Genomic DNA, 21,220 nt, shown 5'->3' on the forward strand with positions numbered 1-21,220 from the left:
GTATTACCATGGCTGTGTGTTATCAGATGTCTGACATGATTTATGTATACAAATATAACACAACTGTGAATTTAGGATCTACTTATTGTGAAGATACAATGGGGTGTGAGATACCTTTAAGTCTAGTCAGCTTGTGGATTTTGTACCATTTCAGCATTTGTGTCCTAACTGGAGGCCAGTGCTGACCAGATGGAAAGTGCAAATCACTGCATCAAGTTTAATGACTTTGTGCCTGGAGTTGTGTGTCTGACCCTCTTTGTTAATGTGTCAATGGGCAATTAATTTGACCATGTTCAGAAATGGTTTTTCATAGCAAAGGTACCTTGTGACCAATGTCTCCTCTAAGCTGAGCAGTCTGGAAAGTAAAGAGTCAAAAGTTTTGTCAAGTAACCCCTTCCTCAAAGACTGCACTGAGAACCTGCCAGTTTTTCCATATGGGCCCAATTTAAACTCTTATCATTTCCTGATTTATACCCCTATCAGACATCAGACCCAGGAAAGTGCCGGGTCTAGCACTCCGGTGATTTCCCGGGTCTGAGCTCCATCAGCCTGGTCGGAGCAGTGTCGGGGACCTGGGGCTAACCTCCTGGGTTGTGTACTTTTACACATGCAGAAATCCTGGGGTTGATACGCGTTAACGTGCATAAACCCGGGGTTTAGTTGCATGTCTGAAAGAAGTATTAGAGGGAGCAGTGCATGTGGCTTGCAACTCCTCTGTGAGTGGAGCTGGTGAGGTGGTACGTGTTAATACTTCCTACTTGCAAGTTTGGACCTTTTGTCTATTGAATTTTAACTTCTTGATTGGTGGATTTGTCTCATGATCATATGATGGAGGCACTTTATATTTTTATTTTCGGTGTTATGATTACTATCTTAGTGCCATACTAAGTTACTAGGCCCCAACTTGTGCTCCTTGGGTGAGCAAAGAAAACTCCAAGTAACAGATAATTCCAGACGGTTAAACCTGGGCATGAATTTCCCCGAATATTGCTAACACCTACAAATTTGCACCTTATTGTAGAATCTTGTAAGCTTAACAACATTTTGCATTAGCACTTTGCACACACAAGATTGTGACTAGATAGTTCTACTTGGGGTACACTCCTATCTATAATCCTTATAACACCACCTGGAATCTTCCATTACCCAGAGTGCCTTGTTTCTCTGTGTTCATGTCTATCTTTCTTTAAAATCCATGGCATGAAGCTAGGTGCCGCTGATCATATCATTCCACAGTAGGTGAAAATGGCTTATTGCTGTGTTTTTGCTTTGTACAGTACATGATACAGGTAATTTCACACTTATTGGAATTAATGTTATGTAATTTCATTTTTACATGTTTTTTATTAATTGAACACTCCAAGCATTAAGGAGGGATTTATGATACATGTGATCAAGTGCCCTGGCTCCTGTGAGTGGTGCATAACCCCATTAGTTGTGGCTGGGATTCCCATTGACTGTGTAGAGTATCATCATTATTAATATGAGCTACCACATTGCTACTTTCTACCAAGTAAACATCATATCCATATTCTCCTGTGGTACAGTCCACCGGTACCAAAATATTCATAAAATGGCAAAAAAGTTACTGGTTTTACCATTTTACTATTTCATAAATGTTAAACAAAATATCTCTGAACCATGGTATTACACTTAATGCATTTAAAGTGTGTGTGTGTGTGTGTGTGTGTGTGTGTGTGTGTGTGTGTGTGTGTGTGTGTGTGTGTGTGTGTGTCTGTGTGTGTGTGTATATATATATATATATATATATACACACATACATACATACATACAGACATATATGTATGTATATATATATATGTACGTGTGTGTGTGTGTGTGTGTGTGTGTGTGTGTGTGTGTGTGTGTGTGTGTGTGTGTGTGGTGTGAGATACCTTTAAGTCTAGTCAGCTTGTGGATTTTGTACCATTTCAGCATTTGTGTCCTACTCTACACAGTCAATGGGAATCCCAGCCACAACTAATGGGGTTATGTATCATCATTATTAATATGAGCTACCACATTGCTACTTTCTACCAAGTAAACATCATATCCATATTCTCCTGTGGTACAGTCCACCGGTACCAAAATATTCATAAAATGGCAAAAAAGTTACTGGTTTTACCATTTTACTATTTCATAAATGTTAAACAAAATATCTCTGAACCATGGTATTACACTTAATGCATTTAAAGTGTGTGTGTGTGTGTGTGTGTGTGTGTGTGTGTGTGTGTGTGTGTGTGTGTGTGTCTGTGTGTGTGTGTGTGTGTATATATATATATATATATATACACATACATACATACATACATACAGACATATATGTATGTATATATATATATGTACGTGTGTGTGTGTGTGTGTGTGTGTGTGTATATATATATATATATATATATATATATATACAGTATATATTTGAATAGAACATATTTTGTTAATAATGACGGAAATCAGCTACACTAAGTTCAGTTCAGTTTTCCTGCAAGGTATTATGTTATCTCTCCTTCTCCTGTGACCTAGGATTACTGAATAACACGTCTCGTTACACAGAAATGAATGGGCTCTTCTATTGGAACTGGAAATTCCACAGTTTAAAACCCCAGATTACCTGCCATATTTGATCATTCATTTTTAGCTTACTGAAATCCACATATGTGCCGTGTCGTAAGAGAACTGACGTCAGTCTACCCAGCCTAATGTATCTGGTATCACTGTGCCAGTAGTAATTATGCTGTAATTAAAGGAAACTCACACCTTAGATTATAATACTCACAGTATAGTAAAATGTTTTGCCTATAAACAGAAACCTCAGCTTCATTTTTTAATAGTTTGAGTTGGGCGTCGATATGGGGCAGTAAGTAACATCAATGCCCTTACAACCTGTTGGTCCTTGCTGTTGCACATTCCCCTGAAAACTATTCTCTACTGTCTGTTTCATACTTTTGAAGTAGCCACAAGAGTTTTATCTAAAATATCTTCTCACAGAGAATTTTCTCTAACGTCCTTGAGGATGCTGGGACTCCGTAAGGACCATGGGGAATAGACGGGCTCCGCAGGAGATAGGACACTTTAAGAAAGCTTTGGATTCTGGGTGTGCACTGGCTCCTCCCTCTATGCCCCTCCTCCAGACCTCAGTTTTACACTGTGCCCAGAGCATGATGGGTGCACTGCAGAGAGCTCTTCAGAGTTCTCTGCCTGAAAGCATTTTTGTTTGGATTTTTCTTTCTACTTTTTACTACTTTCTCTAACGTCCTAAGTGGATGCTGGGACTCCTTAAAGGACCATGGGGAATAGCGGCTCCGCAGGAGACTGGGCACAACTATAAAGAAAGCTTTAGACTACTGGTGTGCACTGGCTCCTCCCACTATGACCCTCCTCCAGACTTCAGTTAGAATCTTGTGCCCGGCTGAGCTGGAGGCACACTAGGGGCTCTCCTGAGCTCCTAGAAAGAAAGTATATTTAGGTTTTTTATTTTCAGTGAGATCTGCTGGCAACAGACTCACTGCAGCGTGGGACTAAGGGGAGAAGAAGCGAACTTACCTAACAGGTGGTAGTTTGGGCTTCTTAGGCTACTGGACACCATTAGCTCCAGAGGGATCGACCGCAGGACCCGACCTTGGTGTTCGTTCCCGGAGCCGCGCCGCCGTCTCCCTTACAGAGCCAGAAGCATGAAGAGGTCCGGAAAATCGGCGGCAGAAGGCTTCGGTCTTCACCAAGGTAGCGCACAGCACTGCAGCTGTGCGCCATTGCTCCTCATGTACACCTCACACTCCGGTCACTGATGGGTGCAGGGCGCTGGGGGGGGGCGCCCTGAGGGCAATATTAGACACCTTGGCTGGCAAATCTACATCATATATAGTCCTAGAGGCTATATAGATGTAAAAAATACCCCTGCCAGTATTCCAGAAAAAGCGGGAGAAGTCCGCCGAAAAAGGGGCGGGGCCATCTCCCTCAGCACACTGGCGCCATTTTTCCCTCACAGCTCCGCTGGAAGGAAGCTCCCTGGCTCTCCCCTGCAGTCTGCAAGCTACAGAAGGGTAAAAAAGAGAGGGGGGGGGCACTAAATTTAGGCGCAGGATATATATATATATATATATATATATAAAAAGCAGCTATAAGGGAAAACACTCATTTATAGTGGGATCCCTGGGTTATATAGCGCTTTGGTGTGTGCTGGCATACTCTCTCTCTGTCTCCCCAAAGGGCTTTGTGGGGTCCTGTCCTCTGTCAGAGCATTCCCTGTGTGTTTGCGGTGTGTCGGTACGGCTGTGTCGACATGTTTGATGAGGAGGCTTATGTGGAGGCGGAGCAGATGCCTGTAAATGTGATGTCACCCCCTGCGGGGTCGACACCTGAGTGGATGGTGCTGTGGAAGGAATTACGCGACAGTGCATAAAAGGTTTGACGACATACCAAATGTGGGACAGCCGGCTTCTCAGCCTGTGCCTGCCCAGGCGTCTCAAAAGCCATCAGGGGCTCTAAAACGCCCGCTACCTCAGATGGCAGACACAGATGTCGACACGGATACTGACTCCAGTGTCAACGACGATGAGACTAATGTAACTTCCAGTAGGGCCACACGTTACATGATTGAGGCAATGAAAAATGTGTTGCACATTTCTGATGTTACCCCCAGTACCACAAAAAAGGGTATTATGTTTGGAGAGAAAAAACTACCAGTAGCTTTTCCTCCATCTGAGGAGTTAAATGAAGTGTGTGAAGAAGCGTGGGCTTCCCCTGATAAGAAGCTGGTAATTTCTAAGAGGTTACTAATGGCGTACCCTTTCCCGCCAGAGGATAGGTCACGTTGGGAAACATCCCCTAGAGTGGATAAAGCGCTCACACGCTTGTCAAAGAAGGTGGCACTACCGTCTCCGGATACGGCCGCCCTAAAGGAATCTGCTGATAGAAAGCAGGAGGCTATCCTAAAATCTATATATACACACACAGGTGTTATACTGAGACCAGCTATTGCTTCAGCATGGATGTGCAGTGCTGCAGCTGCATGGTCAGATTCCCTGTCAGAAAATATTGATACCCTAGACAGGGACACTATATTGCTAACCGTAGAGCATATAAAAGACGCACTTTTATACATGAGGGATGCACAGAGGGATATTTGCCGGCTGGCATCCAAAATTAGTGCAATGTCCATTTCTGTCAGGAGAGGGTTATGGACTCGGCAGTTGACAGGAGATGCAGATTCCAAAAGGCACATGGAAGTTCTGCCTTATAAGGGTGAGGAGTTGTTCGGGGATGGTCTCTCGGACCTCGTTTCCACAGCAACAGCTGGGAAGTCTACATTTTTACCCCATGTTCCCTCACAGCCAAAGAAAGCACCGTATTATCAGGTACAGTCCTTTCGGCCCAATAGGGGCAAGCGGGTTAAAGGCGCGTCCTTTCTGCCCAGAGGCAGAGGTAGGCGAAAAAAGCTGCAGCATACAGCCAGTTCCCAGGAGCAAAAGTCCTCCCCCGCTTCCTCTAAGTCCACAGCATGACGCTGGGGCTCCACAGGCGGAGCCAGGTACGGTGGGGGTCCGTCTCAAATATTTCAGCAATCAGTGGGCTCGCTCACGGGTGGATCCCTGGATTTTTCAGATAGTATCTCAGGGTTACAAGCTGGAATTCGAGACGTCTCCCCCCCGCCGTTTCCTCAAATCTGCCTTGCCAACCACTCCCTCAGGCAGGGAGGCAGTGTTACAGGCAATTCACAAGCTGTATTCACAACAGGTGATAGTGAAGGTACCCCTACTTCAACAAGGAAGGGGTTACTATTCCACAATGTTTGTGGTACCGAAACCGGACGGTTCGGTGAGACCCATTTTAAATTTGAAATCCTTGAACACATATATAAAAAAATTCAAGTTCAAGATGGAATCGCTCAGGGTGGTTATTGCAAGCCTGGACGAGGGGGATTACATGGTATCACTGGACATCAAGGATGCTTACCTGCATGTCCCCATTTACCATCCTCACCAGGAGTACCTCAGATTTGTGGTACAGGATTGTCATTACCAATTCCAGACGTTGCCGTTCGGTCTATCCACGGCTCCGAGGGTCTTTACCAAGGTAATGGCCGAAATGATGATACTCCTTCGAAAGAAGGGAGTTTTAATTATCCCGTACTTAGACGATCTCCTGATAAAGGCGAGGTCCAGAGAGCAGTTGTTGGTCGGGGTAGCACTATCTCGGGAGGTGCTACAACAGCACGGCTGGATTCTAAACATTCCAAAATCACAGCTGGTCCCTACGACACGTCTACTGTTCCTGGGGATGGTTCTGGACACAGAACAGAAAAAAAGTGTTTCTCCCGGAGGAGAAGGCCAAGGAGCTGTCATCTCTAGTCAGAGGCCTCCTGAAACCAAAACAGGTGTCGGTGCATCACTGCACGCGGATCCTGGGAAAGATGGTAGCTTCCTACGAAGCAATTCCATTCGGCAGGTTCCATGCAAGAACTTTTCAGTGGGACCTGTTGGACAAGTGGTCCAGATCGCATCTTCAGATGCATCGGCTGATAACCCTGTCTCCAAGGACAAGGGTGTCTCTGCTGTGGTGGCTGCAGAGTGCTCATCTTCAAGAGGGCCGCAGATTCGGCATACAGGACTGGGTCCTGGTGACCACGGATGCCAGCCTTCGAGGCTGGGGGGCAGTCACACAGGGAAGAAACTTCCAAGGACTATGGTCAAGTCAGGAGACTTCCCTGCACATAAATATTCTGGAACTGAGGGCCATTTACAGTGCCCTAAGTCAGGCAAAACCCCTGCTTCAAAACCAGCCGGTACTGATCCAGTCAGACAACATCACGGCGGTCGCCCATGTAAACCGACAGGGCGGCACGAGAAGCAGGACGGCAATGGCAGAAGCCACAAGGATTCTCCGATGGGCGGAAAATCACGTGTTAGCACTGTCAGCAGTGTTCATTCCGGGAGTGGACAACTGGGAAGCAGACTTCCTCAGCAGGCACGACTTCCACCCGGGAGAGTGGGGACTTCATCCAGAAGTCTTCCAACTGATTGTAAACCGTTGGGAAAAGCCACAGGTGGACATGATGGCGTCCCGCCTAAACAAAAAGCTAGAAAGATATTGCGCCAGGTCGAGAGACCCGCAGGCGATAGCTGTGGACGCTCTAGTGACACCGTGGGTGTACCGGTCGGTTTATGTGTTCCCTCCTCTTCCTCTCATACCAAAGGTACTGAGGATAATAAGGAGAAGAGGAGTAAGAACAATACTCATTGTTCCGGATTGGCCAAGAAGAGCTTGGTACCCGGAACTTCAAGAAATGTTGTCAGAGGACCCATGGTCTATGCCGCTCAGACAGGACCTGCTGCAGCAGGGGCCCTGTCTGTTCCAAGACTTACCGCGGCTGCGTTTGACGACATGGCGGTTGAACACCGGATCCTGAAGGAAAAGGGCATTCCGGAGGAAGTCATTCCTACGCTGATTAAAGCTAGGAAAGAAGTAACCGCAAACCATTATCACCGCATATGGCGGAAATATGTTGCGTGGTGTGAGGCCAGGAAGGCCCCAACGGAGGAATTTCAGCTAGGCTGTTTCCTGCACTTCCTACAGTCAGGGGTGACTATGGGCCTAAAATTGGGTTCCATTAAGGTCCAGATTTCGGCTCTATCGATTTTCTTCCAGAAAGAACTGGCTTCACTACCTGAAGTTCAAACTTTTGTTAAGGGAGTGCTGCATATTCAGCCCCCTTTTGTGCCTCCTGTGGCACCTTGGGATCTCAACGTGGTGTTGGATTTCCTAAAGTCACATTGGTTTGAGCCACTTAAAACCGTGGAATTGAAGTATCTCACGTGGAAAGTGGTCATGTTGTTGGCCTTGGCTTCGGCCAGGCGTGTATCAGAATTGGCGGCTTTGTCATGTAAAAGCCCTTATCTGATTTTCCATATGGATAGGGCAGAATTGAGGACTCGTCCCCAGTTTCTCCCTAAAGTGGTATCAGCTTTTCATCTGAACCAACCTATCGTGGTGCCTGCGGCTACAAATGACTTGGAGGCTTCCAAGTTGTTGGACGTAGTCAGGGCCCTGAAAATCTATGTTTCCAGGACAGCTGGAGTCAGGAAGACTGACTCGCTCTTTATCCTGTATGCGCCCAACAAGTTGGGTGCACCTGCTTCAAAGCAGACTATTGCTCGCTGGATCTGTAGCACGATTCAGCTTGCACATTCTGCGGCTGGACTGCCGCATCCTGAATCAGTGAAAGCCCATTCCACGAGGAAGGTGGGCTCTTCTTGGGCGGCTGCCCAAGGGGTCTCGGCTCTTCAACTTTGCCGAGCAGCTACTTGGTCAGGGTCAAACACGTTTGCTAAATTCTACAAGTTTGACACCCTGGCTGAGGAGGACCTAGAGTTTGCCCATTCGGTGCTGCAGAGTCATCCGCACTCTCCCGCCCGTTTGGGAGCTTTGGTATAATCCCCATGGTCCTTACGGAGTCCCAGCATCCACTTAGGACGTTAGAGAAAATAAGAATTTACTCACCGGTAATTCTATTTCTCGTAGTCCGTAGTGGATGCTGGGCGCCCATCCCAAGTGCGGATTGTCTGGAATACTTGTATATAGTTATTGCTTAACTAAAGGGTTATTGTTGAGCCATCTGTTGAGAGGCTCAGTTGTTATCATACTGTTAACTGGGTATTGTATCACGAGTTATACGGTGTGATTGGTGTGGCTGGTATGAGTCTTACCCGGGATTCAAAATCCTTCCTTATTGTGTCAGCTCTTCCGGGCACAGTATCCTAATAGAAAACAATGTGGTACACCAAATGGCGCTAATTACAGAATGTTCACACACAAAATGAATGAATTCCTTACATCAAAGAAAGAATATATATTAAGACGGAGTTCATCTGTTCCAATCCAGTCACGGGATTTATTCAGGTGCCAAAGCCAACAGTTGATATTATGCTTTAGGTTTCCAGCATATTTTTCTCACAACCACGGTGAATGGAAACCTTTTAAATATCCCAGAGACAAAAGGACATAGTGCAAGTATTGCCAAGCAATTTGAAAGAAGATTATTTTAATAAAAAAGCACTCACAAACAACAGAGATAAAACAGCATATAAACCACATGGGGCCACAGAGGCATCATGCCTCTGATGAAGGACCAAGGTCCGAAAAGCTTCAGGCGTGGTGACTGACAGAATTTAGGACGATCTTTGGCCGATACAACTTCCTGTTACTGCGGTTCAGTGTGTCCGGAGCTCTGACCTGCTTCCCCATCTAGATCTGGGAGGGTAACTGCGTGGATGTGTGGCCCCATGTCTCAAACCCACAATAGTGGTTTATATGCTGGAAACCTAAAGCATAATATCAACTGTTGGCTTTGGCACCTGAATAAATCCCGTGACTGGATTGGAACAGATGAACTCCGTCTTAATATATATTCTTTCTTTGATGTAAGGAATTCATTCATTTTGTGTGTGAACATTCTGTAATTAGCGCCATTTGGTGTACCACATTGTTTTCTATTTGGTTATTCTTGTGACATGTGAGGAGTCACTTATAGGTGCACCAAGGCTGCATTTTACTATTGGCGCTGTGTACAGATTACTTCTTTTTGGGCACAGTATCCTAACTGAAGTCTGGAGGAGGGTCATAGTGGGAGGAGCCAGTGCACACCAGTAGTCTAAAGCTTTCTTTATAGTTGTGCCCAGTCTCCTGCGGAGCCGCTATTCCCCATGGTCCTTACGGAGTCCCAGCATCCACTACGGACTACGAGAAATAGAATTACCGGTAAGTAAATTCTTATTTTTTCACAGGGAGCACTGCTGGCAACAGGCTCCCTGCATCGAGGGACTGAGGAGAGAGGAGCAGACCTTCTTGTCAAAGATAGGCTCTGCTTCCTCGGCTACTGGACACCATTAGCTCCAGAAGGGGTGAACGCAGGTTCTTACTGGGCGTCCACCCCCGGAGCCGCGCCGCCGTTCTTCTCACAGAGCCAGAAGTACAGAAGTCAGAAGACGTCTCAGGCGGCAGAAGCCATCAGCTTCACTGAGGTAACGCACAGCACTGCAGCTGTGCGTCATTGCTCCCATACACCTCACACACTCCGGTCACTGTAAGGGTGCAGGGCGCAGGGGGGGGCGCCCTGGGCAGCAATATAAACCTCTGCATGGCAAAAAGACTATATACATGTACAGGTGGGCTCTGTAGATGTATATAAAAGAGCCCCCACCATATTTTACTAAGTTTGAGCGGGACAGAAGCCCGCCGCCAAGGGGGCGGGGCTTCTCCCTCAGCACTCACCAGCGCCATTTTCTCTCCACAGCACTGCTGAGAGAGGAAGCTCCCCGGACTCTCCCCTGCTTACACACGGTGAAAGGGTGCTTAAAAGAGAGGGGGGGGGGGGCACATAATTGGCGGTTTACATATTACACAGCGCTGCTGGGGAAAAACATTTTGTGTTGGTCTCCAGGGTTATTGCGCTGGGGTGTGTGCTGGCATACTCTCTCTCTGTCTCTCCAAAGGGCCTTGACAGGGATACTGTCTTCAGAAAAGGGGTTCCCTGTGTGTGTGAAGTGTGTCGGTACGCATGTGTCGACATGTTTGACGAGGAAGGCTCGCTTACTGTGGAGGGGGAGTGTTTGAATGTCAGGTCGCCGTCGGCAACACCGACACCGGAATGGGTTGATATGCTGAATGTCTTGAATGCAAATGTCAATCTATTGCATAAAAGGTTAGACAAGGCAGAAGCTAGGGATCAGTCAGGTACCCAGTCCATGCCTGTCCCTGTGGCACAAGGCCCGTCGGGGTCTCAGAAGCGCACCATATCCCAGATCGATGACACAGATACCGACACGGATTCTGACTCTAGTGTCGACTATGAAGATGCAAAATTACAGCCGAAGGTGGCAAAAGGTATTCGGTACATGATTATGGCCATTAAAGAGGTTTTGCATATTACTGAGGAACCCCCTGTCCTTGACACGAGGGTACACATGTATAAAGAGAAAAAGCCTGAAGTCACTTTTCCATCGTCATTTGAATTAAGTGAATTGTGCGAAAAGGCTTGGGACTCTCCAGATAGGAGACCACAAGTTCCCAAAAGGATTCTTATGGCGTATCCTTTTCCACAAACTGATAGGATACGCTGGGAATCTTCACCAAAAGTGGACAAGGCGCTGACACGCTTGTCCAAAAAGGTGGCACTGCCTTCTCAGGATACGGCTTCCCTCAAGGAACCGGCTGATCGCAGGCAGGAAATTACCTTGAACCACATTTACACTCACTCCGGTACTATTGCTAGACCGGCTATGGCGTCGGCCTGGGTTTGTATTGCGGTTGTGGCATGGGCAGATTCCTTATCTGCGGAGATTGACACCTTAGATAGGGATGCCATTCAAATGACCATAGAGCATATCAGAGATGCTGCCTTGTGTATGAGAGATGCTCAGAGAGACATTTGTTTATTAAGCTCCAGAATAAATGCTATGTCTATTTCTGCTAGGCGACTCCTGTGGACCCGGCAGTGGACGGGAGATGCCGATTTTAAGCGGCACATGGAGTCCTTGCCGTACAAGGGGGAGGAGTTGTTTGGAGACGGCCTCTCGGACCTTGTCTCTACGGCTACGGCTGGTAAGTCAAATTTCTTACCTTATGTCCCCCCGCAGCATACTAAGAAGGCACCTCATTATCAAATGCAGTTCTTTCGATCCAATAAAAACAAGAAGGTGCGGGGATCGTCCTTTGTTACCAGAGGAAAAGGCAGGGGAAAGAAGCTGTACACAGCTAGTTCCCAAGAGCAGAAGTCCTCCCCTGCGTCTGCAAAGTCCACCGCATGACGCTGGGGCTTCCCGGGGGGAGGCAGATCTGGTGGGGGCTCGTCTTCGGTTTTTCAGCCACGTCTGGGTTCAATCGCAGGTGGATCCCTGGGCAGTAGAGATTGTTGCTCAGGGATACAGGCTAGAATTCGAAGACTTGCCTCCTCGCCGGTTTTTCAAATCGGCTCTGCCGACTTCCCCGTCAGAGAGGGAGTCAGTGTTGACAGCAATCCAAAAATTGTATGTTCAACAGGTGATTGTCACAGTTCCTCATCTCCAGCAGGGAGAGGGATATTATTCAACCCTGTTTGTGGTCCCGACCGGACGGTTCGGTCAGGCCCATTTTAAACCTGAAATCTCTGGACTTGTACTTGAAAAGGTTCAAGTTCAAAATGGAATCACTCCGGGCGGTCATCGCCAGCCTGGAGGGGGGGGATTGGATGGTGTCCCTGGACATAAAGGATGCATACCTTCATGTTCCAATATTCCCCCCCCCCCACCCCCCCCCATCAGGCGTTCCTGAGATTTGCAGTGCAGGACTGTCACTACCAATTTCAGACGTTGCCGTTTGGGCTTTCCACGGCCCCGAGGGTTTTCACCAAGGTAATGGCGGAAATGATGGTGCTCCTGCGCAGGCAGGGGGTCACAATTATCCCATACTTGGACGATCTCCTAATAAAGGCGAGATCTCGGGAGAAGTTGCTGGACAGCGTGTCTCTGTCCATGAAGACGTTGCAGCTACACGGCTGGATTCTCAATATACCGAAGTCCCAGCTAGTTCCTACAACGCGTCTGACCTTTCTGGGCCTGATCCTAGACACAGACCAGAAAAAGGTTTTTCTTCCGATCGAAAAGGTTCAGGAACTCATGACCATGGTCAGGAACCTATTGAAACCAAAGAAGGTTTCAGTGCATCAGTGCACGCGGGTCCTGGGGAAGATGGTGGCTTCATACGAGGCCATCCCTTTCGGCAGATTCCATGCGAGGACTTTTCAATGGGACCTCTTGGACAAGTGGTCCGGGTCCCATTTACAAATGCATCAAAGGATAACCCTGTCTCCCGGGACCAGGGTTTCTCTCCTGTGGTGGCTGAACAGTGCTCACCTTCTAGAGGGTCGCAGGTTCGGCATTCAGGACTGGGTCCTGGTGACCACGGACGCAAGCCTCCGAGGCTGGGGAGCAGTGGCACTGGGAAGAAATTTCCAAGGTCTCTGGTCAAGCCTGGAGACTTGTCTCCACATCAACGTCCTGGAGTTGAGGGCCATATACAACGCCCTGCGTCAAGCGGAGAACTTACTTCGGAGAAGACCGGTTCTGATTCAGTCAGACAATGTCACGGCAGTGGCTCATATAAACCGCCAAGGCGGAACAAGGAGCAGAGTGGCCATGGCAGAAGCGACCAGGATTCAACGCTGGGCGGAAGGCCATGTAAGCGCGCTGTCAGCGGTGTTCATCCCGGGGGTGGACAACTGGGAGGCGGACTTCCTCAGCAGGCACGACCTGCATCCGGGGGAGTGGGGACTTCATCAAGAAGTCTTTGCACAGATCGCGGATCGGTGGGGCCTGCCTCAAATAGACATGATGGCATCCCGTCTCAACAAAAAGCTAAAGCGGTATTGCGCCAGGTCAAGGTACCCTCAGGCGGTAGCGGTAGACGCTCTGGTGACACCTTGGGTGTTCAGATCGGTCTATGTGTTTCCTCCTCTTCCTCTCATACCCAAGGTGTTGAGAATTGTAAGAATAAGCAGGGTCAGAACAATCCTCATTGTTCCAGATTGGCCAAGAAGAGCTTGGTACCCGGAACTTCAAGAAATGTTGTCAGAGGACCCATGGTCTATGCCGCTCAGACAGGACCTGCTGCAGCAGGGGCCCTGTCTGTTCCAAGACTTACCGCGGCTGCGTTTGACGGCATGGCGGTTGAACGCCGGATCCTAGCGGAAAAAGGAATTCCGGAGGAAGTCATTCCTACCCTGATCAAAGCTAGGAAAGACGTGACGTTGAAACATTATCACCGTATATGGCGGAAATATGTTTCTTGGTGTGAGTCCAGAGCTGCTCCTACGGAGGAGTTCCATTTGGGCCGTCTACTTCACTTCCTTCAAACAGGAGTGACCTTGGGCCTAAAATTAGGGTCCATAAAGGTCCAGATTTCGGCCTTATCCATTTTCTTTCAAAGAGAATTAGCCTCTCTTCCTGAGGTACAGACTTTTGTGAAGGGGGTGCTGCATATTCAGCCTCCCTTTGTGCCTCCGGTGGCGCCTTGGGATCTTAACGTGGTGTTACGTTTCCTCAAGTCACCTTGGTTTGAACCACTTAAAACTGTGGAGTTGAAATACCTCACGTGGAAAGTGGTCATGTTGTTGGCGTTAGCTTCGGCGACACGTGTTTCAGAATTGGCGGCTTTATCGCATAAAAGCCCATACTTGGTTTTTCATGTGGATAGTGCAGAGTTGAGGACTCATCCTCACTTTCTGCCAAAAGTGGTCTCTTCTTTTCATGTGAACCAACCTATTGTCGTGCCTGTGGCTACAAGGGACTTGGAGGATTCCGAGTCCCTGGATGTAGTCAGGGCTTTGAAGATTTATGTGACCAGAACGGCTCGGATCAGGAAGACTGAAGCTTTGTTTGTTCTGTATGCGGCCAACAAGGTTGGCGCCCCTGCTTTAAAGCAGACTATTGCTCGCTGGATCTGTAACACGATTCAGCAGGCGCATTCTACGGCAGGATTGCAGTTACCGAAATCGGTTAAGGCCCACTCCACTAGGAAAGTGGGCTCTTCTTGGGCGGCTGCCCGAGGGGTCTCGGCATTACAGTTGTGCCGAGCAGCTACTTGGTCGGGGACAAACACCTTTGCAAAGTTCTATAGGTTTGATACCCTGGCTGAGGAGGACCTCCTGTTTGCTCAATCGGTGCTGCAGAGTCATCCGCACTCTCCCACCCGTTTGGGAGCTTTGGTATAATCCCCATGGTCCTTACGGAGTCCCAGCATCCTCAAGGACATTAGAGAAAATACGATTTTACTTACCGGTAAATCTATTTCTCGTAGTCCGTAGAGGATGCTGGGCGCCCGTCCCAAGTGCGGACTTCTTCTGCATGACTTGTATATAGTTATTGCTTACATAAGGGTTATGTTATAGTTTTCGGTGATACCGTGGCTATGTTGTTGTTCATACTGTTAACTGGGTAAGTTTATCTTAAGTTATACGGTGTGATTGGTGTGGCTGGTATGAATCTCGCCCTTAGATTTTCAAAAATCCTTCCTCGTACTGTCCATCTCCTCTGGGCACAGTTTCCCTAACTGAGGTCTGGAGGAGGGGCATAGAGGGAGGAGCCAGTGCACACCCAGAATCCAAAGCTTTCTTAAAGTGCCCTATCTCCTGCGGAGCCCATCTATTCCCCATGGTCCTTACGGAGTCCCAGCATCCTCTACGGACTACGAGAAATAGATTTACCGGTAAGTAAAATCTTATTTTTTTATTGAACAATTTCTACCCACAAAATACAACCGAAATCTAATAAATCTGACATAGTAAATTATATAAACTGCAAAATATGGCAAACCTCAGTACAAACACACACTTGCACAATTGTGTTTTAATGGGAAATGTTTGAATTTTAGTCCCGGAAGACAGTGGTATCTGTAATGGTGCAGTAGTTTGAACCATTCAATGGGAGTAGTTTGGTAGATGGGTGGGTTCTGTGATTGGTATGGATTAGATCAGGCATTCCCAATCTTGGTCCTCAAGGCACACTAACAGTGCAGGTTTTAGTGATACCCAGGCTTCAGCACAGGTGGTTAAATCAAAATAACTGAGGTGCTAATTTAAGTTACATGTGCTCAAGCATGGATATCGCTAAAACCTGGACTGTTAGTGTGCCTAGAGGACCGAGGTTGGGATTGCCTGGATTAGATGCTGGAGTCATTGTGTTTCCTATGAGATTACTCTGGTCTAGAGCGGAGTTTAGAATTTGTGGCCCCTTGTGGACACAAGTCACTGACGCCCCTTAGAGAGCTGTCTGATTTTGAAACCTGCGCACTCAATATACACACATCCACAATCTTGCAGTCATATTCTGTCAATCCAATCTAAGTGAGGCCTATTGTGATAGAGCCTAGTTGTGTGTAGGCACCTGTGCTCTCTGTACATATATGAGTATAGAGTTACTTGCTGACATGTTGGGGGTCATTCCGAGTTGTTCGCTCGCTAGCAGATTTTAGCAGCATTGCACACGCTAGGCCGCCGCCCTCTGGGACTGTATCTTAGCTTAGCAGAATAGCAAACGAAAGATTAGCAGAATTGCGAATAGAAAATTCTTAGCAGTTTCTGAGTAGCTCCAGACCTACTCACAGATTGCGATCAGCTCAGGCCGTTTCGTTCCTGGTTTGACGTCACAAACACGCCCTGCGTTCGGCCAACCACTCCCCCGTTTCTCCAGACACTCCCGCGTTTTATCCTGGCACGCCTGCGTTTTTCCGCACACTCCCAGAAAACGGTCAGTTTCCGCCCAGAAACACCCACTTCCTGGCAATCACACTCCGATCACTTCAACGATGAAAATTCTTCATTCGGACGTGAGTAAATCTACAAAGTTTTGTGCTAAAAAACCGCATGCACACTGCGTACCATGCGCATGCGCATTTTTTCCTTAATCGCTCCGTTGCGAAAATCGTCAATGAGCGAACAACTCGGAATGACCCCCGTTAAGCGTTGTTACCTTGTCACCTTTGCTGATATGGAAAGTTCTGTATGTATATGGTGGAAAAGAGGCAGTTTTACAAGGAATGATTTGCAGGAAATTCACCTTTCAGGAGCATTTCACAGTCAGACACAGAACATCAGTACCACAATGCCTAATGTAAAACCAGGTTCAATATATTTTTTTTACCGGACGCCGGCTGTCAGTATACCGACGGTGGCATCCCGTCTGCCGGAATCCCGGCGACTAATTCCCTTGTGGTCTCGCTGCGCTCGCCACGCATCGGGTCTGGTGGCTCACTGCACTCGCCACGCATCAGGCCAGGTGGCTCAATTCGCTCACCACAGGTTCTCTTCCCACTCGGTTGGTGGCCTGGAACCACCAACTGAGTGGGAATGCCTGACATTTATTGGGATTCCGGGCGTTGGTATTTCACCGGCTGTCGGGATTCCGGTGTCGGTCTCCAGAACCCCCGGGATCTTGACAACTGGTATAATGACTGCATCCCATAAAACCACCAGTGCATGCGAGCTGTAGTCACAAACACTGTCTATACACCTTATTGGCTTTGACCGCTTTACACAATATTCCCTCTATGCTAATAGCTATATCCAACATCCTGGAAGAGTCTGCAGACGGAAAGAAGTGTTTTCATAAACTTACATGACCTTTGTCATTTCTATGCAGCCAGTGTAAACAATCTGTACTTGTGTCTTGTGAGCAGGACAGACTGAATATTAGACAATAAGACTCTGATAACACATATGTTCTGTGACACTATACCACAAAGAAGACCTTGGTGTATGTCGTGACACATAGCCCAAGGAGGTTGCAGTTCTAGGATTTCATCTTATGCATGTCTATATGGTAGTGAAGTCATGAAACCTGGTGTGCGAACGTAATTACTAATTTGTGATGATGTCCAGTAGTTGCATTGCTTGTGCGGTACTAGTGTGGATTCAGTGGTGTTTTGCTTATTGAGTAATTAAAAAAAAAAAAAAAAAATTGGCTGCAAAATACATGAATATTGTACCATAAACCACTGTGTTGCTAATATTCTGTTTCATTATTTGTGTTTCTTTGCTTCAAAACAGCATAATGTATGGAAGTAGGACCTGTATGCTCGTTCAGCCGAGTTCTCATGCATATTCAAATCAATAATTGCAGTATAGCATCTATTGTGACTCCACGTGTAAGCAATAAATACATAACAGTCCCTAATTTTAGGGTTACACACTGTGTATTTCTCTGTAACAGAGGCGTCCATCTGAAATGGCTCTGTGTACAGTACAATGGGCTGAGCAGTTAATTTATGGTGTGTGATTTCCTTTCTATAACGGTGTTCATTCTCCTTGATCTTTCTCTCGCTGCTGTCAGTCTATCAGTACATTCAGCAGGTTCAGATTTCTGTACTGACCATAGAAGCCTAGGCCTAGTGTGGCAGAATTACATCCATGATAACCAGGCCCCTGTGTCATCCTCTTACCACAATTTCCTTATTTCAGTCCACATAAACTGCTATTGATCTAATGTTATATGAATGGGACTTGTCGGAGAGCCAAAAAGTGAAATCCAGGCCAGATTACATTTTAAACGAATTTGCCGATAACGACACATTGTTACCACAAATTTGTTTTATTTTCCAGTGTGTACACACTATGGGCCTTGTTCAGGGATGGACGCAGCCTCCGCGTTCGCACACAGCGGCCATGTCCGTAGGGTCCGCGCATGCGCACCAACCATGCGACCCCTCACCATGCGATCACATTCCGTATCATTATTTTTGGCGCGTGCATCGGAGCTTTACATATATATGCCCATGACACTCGCACAACACTCCCACAAGTTAGGGCGGTTTCGTGCATATTGTCGCCGCCCATTTCAGGGAAAAACAGATTCGGCCAAGTTCCAACAGACAAAAATGTGATTTTCCTCTGCACATTCGCTGTATGCATCTGTGCATAGGGAGATTTAATCTGACTCCAAATCATCTAGTGTCAGTAAATAACCCCCTGTCTCTATATTTATTATGCCCACTGTAGTTTCCGTACAGTTCAGGCCTCAGTATGAATGCTGTATCTATGCATGGACTCATTTTAGTTGTTTCCTTTACAGACTACCCAGAAAGAAAGTGGAGAAACCTGCTCCTGTCACCCTCCAACCTGAGACTGGAGAGCCAGATAGGTACCCAGTAAGACCTACTAGGGCACAACAGGAAATGACAACAGACATAATGGCAGGAGTAATCAGGTAATGTGACACATGGTACTTTCACTATATATACTTCTTTATTGCAACCTGTGCCACATACAAAGTTCCCAGACCACCACCTCTTGTGTCATCTAATTACTCCTTTTAATATTGATTTGTGAGAGAGAGAGTTCTTTTTCTTAACCCATGTCTAATATTAAATCATTAGTGTATTTCTGTACAGGGCTAAAACCAATGTTGCAGATATAGGTGGTCATTCCAAGTTGATCGCTAGCTGCTTTCGTTCGCAGCGCAGCGATCAGGCAAAAAAACGGCAGTTCTGCGCTTTCGTATGCGGCGCAATGCGCATGCGCGTCGTACTCTTACAACGAACGATGTACAACGAACGAACAAGGTCTAGCGAACCTTTTCAGTCGCACTGCTGACCGCAGAGTTATTGACAGAAAGTGGGTGTTTCTGGGTGTCAACTGACCGTTTTCAGGGAGTGAGTGAAAAAACGCAGGCGTGCCAGATAAAAACGCAGGCGTGGCTGGCCAAACGCAGGGCGTGTTCATGACGTCAGAATAGGAACTAAATAGTCTGCAGTGATTGCAAGCTAGGAGTAGGTCTGGAGCTACTCTGAAGCTGCACAAAATTATTTTGTAGCCGCTCTGCGATCCTTTTATTCGCACTTCTGCTAAGCTAAGATACACTCCCAGAGGTCGGCGGCTTAGCGTTTGCACGGCTGCTAAAAGCAGCTTAGCGAGCGAACAACTCGGAATGAGGGCCAGAGTTAGATTTGGGTGTGGTGTATTCAAACTGAAATCTAAATTGCAGTGTAAAAATAAAGCAGCCAGTATTTACCCTGCACAGAAACAATATAATCCACCCAAATCTAACTCTCTCTGCCCATGTTATATCTGCCCCCCCTGCAGTACACATGGTTTTGCCCAACTGCTAACAAATTTGCTGCTGCGATCAACTCTGAATTACCCCCGTAAACCCTACACTGACAAAAGGACTTCATAGGGACAGGCATGCCCATAAACAGGGGGCCATCATGATTGGCCAGGAGGTAAAATGCCCTGCCGGACGCCACTGAGGATGTTTTGTTGATATAATGAAATATTCAGATGTGCCCCTAAAACAATTGTGTGTGTACAGTTTATTAAGGATCAGAAAATGACTGTATATTGGCCTGTAATTTGCTGCTGCGATCAACTCTGAATTACCCCCATAAAGTAAGGGCTTGGCAATGTTAGCGTTACAGAATAAACTGTAATGTGCACTGGACTATTAGTTTATGACCCTGTAAAGCTCGCGGCTATTAAGTATACAGTATTCTTCTTATAGAAATCTCTTGGATGACAAGCAGTTTCATGAAGCGCTGGAGCAAATACAGAACGACCCTCTCCCTTACTTCAGCCAATTGCACAGCCAGGATGTCTGCCTAAATACAACCACCGTCCCTGAGATTTCAGGTGTAAAGTCAATACAGACCCCAGCAGCAGCAGAAGAGGAGGAGGAGGACACGGAGAAGTCACCAGCGTCTCAGCCTGTGCCAGATGTGGCACATGAGAAGGCTGCAACCACAAATCTGCTTTTTCCACAGGAGGAAATAAAAGAGAAGATTAAAAGGTAAAAGATAGTTGGGGCAATGTAGGTAATAGACCTTGGATCTGTGGACATTAGTGTGTGTTTTCTTCTTCAAATACAGACCACTAGCATCAAATTAAATATCCAGCTATACAAATTACTAGATCTTTTATTGCTTAGATTCCAGCACTAACCAAGTTTTGCTATTGTCCCCTTCAGACGTCTTAAATCTGTAATGTCTTCTACACAGCACTGACACAGTACTAATTCACTGAATTGTAACCGAATCCTAACTGTTCTGTTCCTTCAAATATTCTCTTACAAAGTCGTTCCCCATTCTACCCCTCCTTCCCATCGTCACAGACTGAGGGTAATGCCCCTTTTCCACTACCTTTAAAAACACGGGTAAATGCGCGGGGTCGCGCATTTACCCGTGTTTTTCCCTAGTGGAAACGGCCCCCCCGGCAAATTCCCGGGAATCCTACCCGGGTATCTTGCTGGGTTGAACACATGTTCAACTCGGTAAGCTGTGTAGTGTGAACGGGAGCCATGTCGAGGCGACGCGGCTCCCGTTCACAGTGTATTGAAGGGCGGCGCTGGGAGATCATGTGATCTCCCAGTGCCGCCCCTGCTGCGTCAGCAGCAGCGACACCAACCCGGCAAAATATGCCTGGTTGGTGAGCGCCAGGGCCGTCTTAACAGTAGTGTAGGCCCCTGGGCACAGCAATGCGCTGGGCCCCCTACCCATCCTTCAGAGGTAGGGGTGGGGGGTGCTATCAGCGTCAGCTTTGATGTCCTGCGGGAGGTAGGGGGTGCTGTATCTTCTGCTCAGCATGTAGGACCTGGAGCAGTAATTTCTGCTAATATCGCCTTTACTGCACAGATGGGGCTAAACTGTAGAAGGGGGCATTGGGCTGAACGAAGGGGCCCTGGTACATGACTTTCAGGGTGCTATGGGG

At 47.2% G+C, this 21,220-nt stretch overlaps 1 protein-coding gene across 2 annotated transcripts in view; it reads left to right on the forward strand.

The window, feature by feature from the left end:
• CFAP65 (cilia and flagella associated protein 65) overlaps positions 1 to 21,220 on the forward strand; it is a 377,223-nt gene that overhangs the window by 340,873 nt on the left and 15,130 nt on the right. For both annotated transcript variants that reach the window (XM_063933883.1, XM_063933882.1), the window contains exons 30-31: positions 18,591 to 18,725; positions 20,019 to 20,303. In XM_063933883.1, coding sequence (XP_063789953.1) covers positions 18,591 to 18,725; positions 20,019 to 20,303 — 420 coding nt within the window. The remainder of the gene's footprint in view (positions 1 to 18,590; positions 18,726 to 20,018; positions 20,304 to 21,220) is intronic.

This window comes from Pseudophryne corroboree, chromosome 7 (assembly GCF_028390025.1).
Source record: "Pseudophryne corroboree isolate aPseCor3 chromosome 7, aPseCor3.hap2, whole genome shotgun sequence".
NCBI classification, from domain to species: domain Eukaryota; kingdom Metazoa; phylum Chordata; class Amphibia; order Anura; family Myobatrachidae; genus Pseudophryne; species Pseudophryne corroboree.